This window comes from Poromitra crassiceps, assembly GCF_964638095.1.
Source record: "Poromitra crassiceps genome assembly, chromosome: 19".
Lineage (NCBI taxonomy): Eukaryota > Metazoa > Chordata > Actinopteri > Beryciformes > Melamphaidae > Poromitra > Poromitra crassiceps.
Genome location: NC_139646.1, coordinates 4,975,996 through 4,986,503, shown reverse-complemented (window position 1 = coordinate 4,986,503; position 10,508 = coordinate 4,975,996). Strand labels below are relative to the sequence as shown.

The window sequence follows — 10,508 nt, the reverse complement described above, 5'->3', positions numbered from 1 at the left end:
GGAATATTAGAATCCTGAGTATCTAAAAATGCCATTCATTATTCTAAATGTATCTGATAGTCGACCTTCTGCCAAAGATATGAGGGAAGCGACTTGCAAGTGCCACTGCCAACCCGACTAAGCCCATGTGCTTGATTATCGCTTGATATCAAATTAGATCTTGCGGCAAAGATAGTATATTGGTAGCATTGAGTATAAGGGTTCCTCAGCAAAATTAGTATTCATCCAACTACTTTACTTTTTTAATTTAGCTCGCTGACATTACAGCTACCATGCGGTGTAGTGTCTGAAAGCAATATACCTAAAGTGATCCAATCTAGTCTCCTGTATTAATAGACATTACATCTTTATTTTAAGTTTTTATTTTTTCCATTCATTAAAGGTTCATTATACAAACCATAAAAAACAATCCAGAAACCATTACTTTATATATTGTACATTGATGCAGATAAATAATTGGTCCCTACTTACTCTGTCCCAGAAAAGAAAAAAAGAAAAAAAATCTCTCCCTTATCCCATATGTTCTGTCTGACTAACACAAAGAGCAAAATATACAACACTCAATTCACTCGCACAAAAACATTTCATAATGTATTTTTTTGAATCCTACAAGTATGATAGTACTCTTAATATGAGAAATACATTGAATGCTGTAGTGTCTCTGATGTGTTCCGTCTCTACATGATCTGCAGCATACATTCATCCAAGATGCCACTGACTCAATATTACAGCACTATTTCAGAAATCATTTTTCACTTTAGATAATGCAAAGCTTGGGCCTTAATGTTTCCATCATTTAGCAAGTAGCACACATCTTCAAAGCTAAATGCATCTTCCAATATGTATTAAATCAAGTGCATTTTGCATTCATATTTTTGTTTAGTGTGAATGTGTGCAATCTCTGGTTTCTCAGGCATGTATGTAAAGCAAAGAAGATAAGACTCAATGCGGCAGATTAATTAGTCCCACACAGCAGATACTCTTACAATGGCATGGCTGCATACCCAAACAAGTCGTACAGTATAAAGACAAGTCAAGAGAATATAAGTACATACTGTATATGATCCCATTCAAACAGACTTATATTTTGGTCTTCAGAAACACGGAATAAACGTGGGAATTTTAAGCGTCGACTTCGAAAGATAATGAAAAAGGAATGGACGGGGGGAAAAGCACATGGCACCCAAGACAGTCAAACCCCCCAAATGGCTATGATTGATATGAGTATCCTCTCAGGGAGAAGGTATAGTGCCTAAGGACGATCTTTCAACAGACCCCAATATGATAAATCCACTTTCCATCTAAAGCCTATTAAAACTTCATATAATAAGTCTAAATGTAGCCATTACCATCCTTCATCACTACCATGACATGAGGTATCACCCCTGAGGACCTATAGACAGCACTGCAGCACAAGTCTGACATGACCTCTGTGACAAAGTGCAAAGGTCACTGAGCTTATGATGCACCTCCTGCTGGGACGGATGGCCTGGTTCTCTTAGCAGCAGACTCCTCCACGGCGAAAGTGTAGCTATACTGAAAAGGCAAAATGATAACAGTTGCTAGTACAAAGAACAGTACACACCGTAACACACAGTGCTGTTAAAGAGAATACAAATTTAAAGTCACATAATTGGCATAAACACAATTTCTTTGTAGGAATTTAGATCATTTATGTTACAGGATATTTCGTTGCTAATAAAAAAATGTGATGTGTAGTACAATTTTGAGTTCAAATAAGTGCTAAATCACAGAGCTGGACTGAGAGCCACACATGACCCTACCTCATTTTCAATGTCCTGGAGAGACTTTATCCGAATGTTGTTTAGTTGAGCGTTCAGCTGAGGAGTCTTAAGAGACAGAGAGAGAGGCACAGAGAAAGGAATTCACAGATATTTGTCAACTGCATTTTTATATGAGACGAAAATGAGAGAAGAAGAGAGACGGAGTGAGTTTTGAATACAGAACTTCCCAGTACTTTGGTCATGTTAAAAACAGCTAACGCACCGTGCCATTGGTCTGGGTGTCAAACTTTGGATGAAGGGTAAAGGGAACTCCATCTATAGCTGGAGGGAGTTGAAGGTAGGGAACAGGTGAGTGGATCAGTAAGACATGAAGTGATGAACAGCGATCCTGTGTATAAAGAAGAGAGGCCTGGTGTACCTGTGATTCCTTGGATGCTGTTGTCGGCAGCTTTGTCCATGGTGTCCTTGGACTGCTGGAGGCTGCGACGCCTGTAACTTAGCTTGCCATAGGGCTGAGGAGGAGGAGGGTTGCTGCAGAGACAAACACACGTAGGCGATAAAGGAGGCATTTTTAAGAGTGAATACTCATTCACTCCTGCCCTGATCACTCCTGATCACTCCTGCCCTGATCCATAGCAAACACGTCTGTAGTCCCCCCTCCACCCCCTTTTGTATATTATTACTATATACATATATACATTATATACATTACTATTTGTAATGTTTGTTGTAACTGCAGTACCACTTTTATTATGTGTTTACTGCAATCCTGTTACATGTGATCTGAACATTTGCAATATTCTGATCCATATATCTATCTATATCTATCTATCTATCTATCTATCTATCTATCTATCTATACATACATACATACATACATACATACATACATACATACATACATACATACATACATACATACACACACACACACACACACACACACACACACACACACACACACACACACACACACACACACACACACACACACACACACACACACACTTTTTTTTTGGGCTGTTGCTTATGTGTGTTATTGTAATTTAGGGCTTCTCTACATCTGTGTCAGTGGAACTGTCAAAAGGAATACCTGGGTCTGAGGGGTAGAGGAGGGGACGGCTGATCCAGAGAGAGTTTGAATACCTGGGTCTGAGGGGTAGAGGAGGGGACGGCTGATCCAGAGAGAGTTTGTGGAGGTCCAGGCTGACACTGCGAGGCTTGGCTTGGGGCATGGGGCCAGAAAACTGGCCTTTTCTGCACCACAACACATAGCCATGCATGTCTCTGGAGAAAATGACACATTCAATAAGACATTAAATACTAGACTGTTAGTACAAATTAACTACTGTATATACATTGTTAAATTACATTTAACCACCTGTCATTATGTAACCTGTGTGCTTTCTATTGTGCAATGTTTAAACCCCCACCTCGTTTTCATGTCCAATTTCCCCCTCTCTAAGCGGTCCTGGTCGTTGCTCCACCCGCTCTGCGCTCTGCCGATCTGGGCAGGGTGTGTAGACTATCACATGCCTCCTCCGATACATGTGTAGTCGCCACCCGCTTCTTTTCACCTGACAGTGGAGTTTCACCGGCAGGACGGAGCATGTGGGAGGATCACGTTATTTCCCCCAGTTCTCCTCCCCCCCCCGAACAGGCGTCCTGACCAACCAGAGGACACCCTAGTGCAGGGACCAGGACTCATACACCACCGGCCTCCCACCCACAAACATGGCCAATCGTGTTCGTAGGAACGTCTGACCAAGCCGGAAGTACCGCTGCCGGGAATTGAACCCAGGTCTCCACGGTGGTAGGCGAGTGCGAGTTTAAATGACAAAGGTCCCCACAATAATAGAAAAACAGGAAAGTAGTCACATGTGAGGACCCATTGCCAGTTTGGGAATTCATGATTTGGCTTTTAGGAAAGAGGAGTTGTGGTGAAAGTTAGCCTATAGATTACGGCATGTGGTGCTGAGGTTATAGAATTAATGAAATCATTCAAGTTTGTGTTTGTGTGTGTGTGTGTGTGTGTGTGCGCGTTTGTGTGTGTGTGCGTGTGTGTGTGTGCGCGTGCGTGCGCGTGTGCGTGCGTGCGCTTGCGTGCGTGAGTGTGTTTCCGTGTGCCAGTGGTGAGTGGTGCTACTAACCCCACACATGTGTAGTGCTGCAACATCATTTTGCTTTTGGCCGTCAGCTTGATATCCAGCACAGCTGTGTCCACGCTGCCCAGTGGGACCAGGCGTACACAGACACGCTTCTTCTTCCACACCGAGGCCTCTGGACACGCAAACACAGAGGAACTGAACATGAACTCAGTAGCAAGACAAGAACAACACACAGACCCCCCACACATTTTGTATCTAGTCACAGTCAGGAATGTGTGTGTGTATCTGTGTGCGCCGCGCGCATGGACTCACTAGGCTCCAGGTGCTCTGCTATATAGCAGTAACCGTGAGGAATGCTATCCTTGTCTGAAATGACTTGGACATCAGACACCACCATACCTCCTGTCAACTCCTGGGTAGGAAGGGAGAGAGAGAGCGAGAGAGAAGGAGAGAGGGAGAGAAAGAATAATGGAACATGGAATAAACAGAAAGAAGAGACAAATGGAGATGTATTGCGGTAATGCAGAGACGCAAGGGAAAGTGATCAATACTCTCTGTCTAGCTGCCCCCTGAAGATATCCAGAGTCCACACATCACTCGGATGGGGTTTATGTATGAACACAATTGTCCGTTGTGAGCATGCGGCTGCGCTAACGGATCCTAATGAACCACCCAAGCCCCTAGTCAAATGTCCGTGTCGCTGGCAGAGCAGCGTATGTTTGAAAACTACAGCAGTATGTCCAGAGCGAGTGGGCGCGTTGATGACGTTGGGATTACTGATATATTATTATATTATATTATATTATATTATATTATATTATATTATATTATATTATATTATATTATATTATATTATATTATATTATATTCTGGACTCACTGTTTACATGCACCACTGAACAGTCACTAACTCTGATGCCTTTATAGAATAATGTATTTATTTATTGTATGTATTTATTATTTGGGCCGATGCACTTTACCTTGGTGTTTCACCGTACGTCTCAGGGAGATGCTTGTCTATATCTCGTTGTTGCAGTAATTTAACAATGACAATAAATATACTTGAACTTGAACTTGAATTATTACTTATATTTTTAAATGCCACTTTTACAAACCATTAATATTCCCGTGCGATTTCATTCATGAATGGATAGTTACATGGCTGGATTATTTGGAAGAAGAAACGCCAATCGGTGAGTAACAAGTCAAAGTGGAATGGTTTCTTTTCCTCCCATTCTGCCTCTCTGTCGTGTCTTGTATCATGAAAATGCAACAAGATGATATTCGAGAGATCACTTTTGTGGGGAGAAACACATTGAAAACGGCTCAGAGATTATGTGGTCAACCTGGCTGTAAAATCGCCTTTTCCCGTGTTTAACGTTACCGTGACCACTATTTGGCAGGGCGGCAGGCAACTTTTTGATACATGGCAAACAGCTCACTTTTTGGCACATCGCCACCCCACGTTTTCTAACCTGTTTCTAACCCTATATCACCAGAATAATGCATTGAAGTTTTTTTTCTCCCATGGAGTGGAGAATTGCTTTCTATATCCCTGATGTAGTCTACATTGAAAAACGGAATTAGAAGTTTGTCTCGCATAAACACAGCAGCACACTATAGGGCCCTATTCTCCCACAGGCCTTCGGCGCTAAAACGGGCCTTAAACGCAAAAAAATGTGCCTTGCGCCTGTTTTGGGACGATATCAATATGGCTTTACGCTGCCAAATGCGCTTTAGGCCGAATGGGCGTGGCGCAGTCCCAGAATGGGCCAAAGTGGGCGTGTCGGCCTTAAATCTCGGCGTACTGCTATCTTCGCACCTGCCGTAAATTTAGCGCTTTGCGCCTTTGAAAACCAGGCCTATTCAGTGCCCCATTGTCTTCTGCTGCCTCTCCCCTGTCACCCTTCTCTGTCTCTCTCTGAAACCAGGCCTATTCAGTGCGCCAGTGCTCTTCTGCCGCTTCTCTGTCACCCTTCTCTCTCTCTCTCTGACTCCCTCGCTCAGACAGACACAACACATAGCAGCACCCAGCTTCCCATAGGAAATAGCAGTTGTAAGTTTACTGCCTGTGAATGTCCCTGTCCCAGCATGCAATTGGGTCCTCCATTTCGCTACTAAATAGCAACCAAATGAGCCGAAATAGATATAAAAGGTAGATCTAAAATAATGTGTAATGGTAAGACAACCTGCAATTGTCGAACATTTCAATATTGGACCAAATAAAACATCGAAATGAAACACCACCCTATGTGAAACATATATGTCCTCTTGAGCCTATATATACCCTGTGTGGATTTAACGTGATTTAGATAAGTGACAGCGGAACGCGCTTCGGAAGCTTCTACTGTCATCTGCTATAGGCTACTGTGATGTCCGCTCCAATAACTTGGCCCTACTCCACATTTAGTTTTACAATAAAAACACATTTATGCAATGACTTTACATAATGTAGGCTATATTTATGTGCATCATCCTTCCTGCAGCAGGCGAGAGAAAATGATATCTTTCTGGACAAACTTTCACCAATCTAATAGGCTATATTTTTCTAGCTGATGCGTTTAGAACATTATTTTCACTTTGATCTTGCTATAGTGTAGCGTATTTACATGCTTGCAGTATTGAAACTGCAGTTAGATTGGTTTGAGAAGCATAATAATATGGAATAATAGCCTATAATGCAGACAGACAGACTGGATGAAGGGAGGGGGGGGGGGGGGCAGAGCGTTTGGCTTTCGTCTGGTTTTGCGGGATCACTGGAATTGGAGCTAAAAAGGCAAGCGTGCGATTCGTTTATTGCAGTTATCCAATGAGCATGACGGTGCATAATTTTACACTTAAAAGGCGTGGTTGTAATGGTTGAGGCTGCGTCTAGCGCCAGCACGACGATATCAAGTGCGCTGGTCCACGCCCACTGATTTGAGCTGGGCCAGGCGCTCGGCCTAGAAACAGCGCCGATGCAACGATAGGGACCTATATGTCTCTACTCTCTCTACACAGGGAGATTTGCTCATTTACCTTACTGTAACAGAGGTAATATCCAGACTTCATCCCAAAACTGCGAGTGAAGTTAGCTGCTGCCCCATCCTCTGTAATGTTGATCTGCAGAGAGAGAGAGAGAGAGAGAGAGAAAGAGAGAGAGGGAGAGAGAGAGAGAGAGAGAGAGAGAGGGAGAGAGAGAGTGAGAGAGAGAGAGAGAGAGAGAGAGAGAAAGAGAGAGAGGGAGAGAGAGAGAGAGAGAGAGAGAGAGGGAGAGAGAGAGAGAGAGAGAGAGAGAGAGAGAGAGAGAGAGGGAGAGAGAGAGAGACGAAAAGGGATTAGATATATAACATATGACTTATTCTTTTTATTATCCAGGTAAAGTCTCACTGAGATTTAAAATCTCTTTTGCAGAGACCTGGCAAAGACGGCATTATACATACATCAAGTTACAGATAATGAAAGAAAAGAAAAGAAATTAAATTCAAATCAGTAAAAGCCAGTTCAAACTATACGATATGAGCCCTGTTTTTCCATGCACTCAGTGACTCAAAAGTCAGAGATCAGAGCCAAATCAGCGTTGGATCGGCACTCGTAAAATCAATTGCTATGTGTGAACTGTTCAAAGACGCGAGCCGAGGCCCAACAGATATCTAGCAGGCTAAATATCTGCTCGTGTCGGGAGAGATGAGGCACAGACGTACGGCAGATAACAAAATATTTCAGAAGCTAAATGTTTAACTCTTTTTCCACCGGAGAGTTTCCTCAGTCTGTCCTGTTTAGAACTACAGTTGACAGTTTTGCTGTACTGCTCAACAACACAAGGATTTATGAGAAGGACAAACAAGTGGTCTGAGGAGGAGGCGACACGGAGAAAGTATTTATGGTATGCAAACGGATGTTTAGAATAAAAGCAGAACTTCACACAACTCCCACAATCATCTCCTATATTCAAATCAGTTCCCACTGTGTGATAACTTACTTCTGGGTTCTTCTCTTTCTCACAATTATTGTATAAGAACTGCTGCAATACAATGATGTAGGGGGGTGACATAGTATAATGAAATCTTTTTATGATCATAAGACAATAGTCTTGTATTTTACAACACAATTGTTTTATAAACAACTTCTGTGCCCTGTGCATACCCAGAGCCCCCCATGGGTGGTCCTGTGCAGAGTGCATGTGCATAAGCACACAGTGGTATAAACCTTTGATAGACAGTATCTCTGGACAGACAGTAGGGACTACCTACCAGGGTGAAGTCTTTGGGGCATGTGCTGCTGTTGGAGGTCCAGGCCACTGACGTCACTGGTCTGACCGCAAGTCCCCCACGCTCCATCAAAGACATCTGAGGAAGGAAAGTGAGTGGAGAAAGATGTAAGGAAGGTAGATGAAAGCAGGAGAGGGCAGGAGTTTAAGAATATAAATACATAAATACAAACTTTTTACTACTAGAATAAATTAAATAGCATGTTTTTTTTTTCATGTGTATGTCTGTGCTTTCTCTGGGACTTAATGGCATTTCCCCCGGGTGCTTCACTGCAGCTGCCCACCACTCCTGGTGGCCAGCCCGTGGAGGAGGACGAGCCAGGATGGGGAAAATGTGGAGGACAAATTTCACAGTGCCTCTCTAAGCGTGTGTGTGTGTGTGTGTGTGTGTGTGTGTGTGTGTGTGTGTGACGTGTGTGTATGTGTGTGTGTGTGTGTGTGTGTGTGTGTGTGTGTGTGACGTGTGTGTATGTGTGTGTGTGTGTGTGTGTGTGTGTGTGTGTGTGTGTGTGTGTGTGTATGTGTGTGTGTGTGTGTGTAACGCGTACGTACATGCATTGGTGCATTGTGAGAAATAAAGTCGGGGTTTGTCCACCCTGTACCATTATGAGAAGAACCGTGTTGTGACCATGAGAACAGTGATGACTTCAAAAGTAAACGATCCAGTCTAAAAATTCATGCTAAGGCAGTAAATAGGCTATACTAGTGTCCTCTAGTAAGAGAGTGGCGTCAGCGGAGGACCAAAATGCGAGACTCATTAGCCAATGAAAAGCCAGGAATGGGTCTCGCGCTACTTTTGCATGCTAAAATGAAGCTGATAATGTACAATTGGATTCAAGGGATGAAAAACCCTTTCAAAGTACAACACAAACTGTCTATTTTGCTGCAACTCGACAGTGCTGCTTTTCTTACTCGAGTTCCACTTTCTACTTCCTGGAAAAAAACTGGTCCATTGGAGTGAATCGAGATGTCGGAACTCTTCTATTATACGGCTCTGGGCTATACTATCCAGTCTAAGTTATCACCATTATAAGCCAATCTGGGTGATAGCCTATCTGTTTATGTGATCACCTTCCCTGTACTTTATTTTGCTACTGTACTGTACATTGCTGCTTATCTTATCTGTCCCTCTTAATGCCAGCCTGGGAACATGATGATGATGATGAGATAAACTTTATTGTTTTTGTTTTTTTATTGCACTGATTTCAACAGAGGAAGTGTACACCAAGACATAATAGTTACAAAGCCCCATTGCACGATTTGTTCAAATCAGACTTTTTCAAGATAACAAAAATGCAAAGTAAAAATACTGAAAACCCCTCAGTCAGCATCACATGTGCCGAGGGTTGTGCTAAAAGTGTACTGTACATACACTGTGAGAAGGAGATTTCAAACATCGTTACCTCTATGAGGTAGAATAGTAAAAAGAAGAAGAAAGACCACAACCAAAACTTCAGAGGTCAAATTTAAGATAATAAAAGAATAAAAGTCCTAAAATATAAAATCAGTCAAATAAAAGAGCAATAAATAAGCAGAGCAAGAGCTTAGCCAAGAGCGTAAGCTACAATACCTCCTTTCCTAGAGAACCTCCACCTATCATCCTATGGGATACTACAACCGTGAGGTAGGGCTGGTTGTTTGTTAAGAAGTGCAATTGAAGTTGGGAGGAAGCAGAGCTTAAAGCGGTTACTCTTGTATCGACTAGCTCGACTAACATGTGATCTAAAATCTGAATTGAGGTGAGATTTATTTTGTTTTCTTCTTTTTTGTTCCATAATTGCCTTTATATTTTTTTGTAATTACATGTTTTTAATCAGTAACGTAGTCCAAGGTTCACAATATAAAAGTAATGTAACTGATTACATTCTGTTACTTTTGGATTACTTTTTAACAAATTTCCTGCATTTGACTACTGGAGTATCTGGGGCATGCTCCTCAGGAGGCCATGTTTCCAAAATAAACAGCTCTATAATACTCATCTCACACCTTATATGTTGGTTACAGCAGGCATTCAGCCAATCTATCTAGTGTTGCCAGTTTATAATTATTATTAATAATAATAATAATAATAATAATAATAATAATAATAATAATAATAATAATAATAATAGTAGTAGTAGTACAATAACAATATTTCCATCTTCTGATTACAGTGCACTGATATTATCTGTTTTTTTTTCTTTTTTGGGGTGCACTGGTCCTTTTTAAGAGCCAAATGAAATATGTCTTTTTAAGTGTGACCCTCCCTTTTTTAACGTTTTATTTATTTGCATCATATGATATCAAACTTAAAGTAGACAATAAGAAGAGTCAATATTTACAGTGCACAGCCACTTGGATACATATACCCTACAATATACAATAAACAGAATATACAATACATGTAGGCCTATTTGAAATTGTTAAT

General features: G+C 41.7%; 1 protein-coding gene across 1 annotated transcript in view; it reads right to left on the bottom strand.

Moving 5' to 3' along the window:
- Positions 1-359: 359 nt before the first annotated feature.
- Positions 360-10,508, bottom strand: part of mvb12a (multivesicular body subunit 12A) — a 10,688-nt gene continuing 539 nt past the window's right edge. Inside the window, exons 2-10 of the mRNA XM_083655378.1 lie at positions 8,085-8,180; positions 6,871-6,954; positions 4,166-4,265; positions 3,896-4,025; positions 2,892-3,032; positions 2,164-2,276; positions 2,008-2,066; positions 1,785-1,850; positions 360-1,536 (exon numbers count right to left, since the gene is read on the bottom strand). Of these exons, the coding sequence (XP_083511504.1) occupies positions 1,459-1,536; positions 1,785-1,850; positions 2,008-2,066; positions 2,164-2,276; positions 2,892-3,032; positions 3,896-4,025; positions 4,166-4,265; positions 6,871-6,954; positions 8,085-8,180 (867 nt within the window). The 3' untranslated portion in view covers positions 360-1,458. The remainder of the gene's footprint in view (positions 1,537-1,784; positions 1,851-2,007; positions 2,067-2,163; positions 2,277-2,891; positions 3,033-3,895; positions 4,026-4,165; positions 4,266-6,870; positions 6,955-8,084; positions 8,181-10,508) is intronic.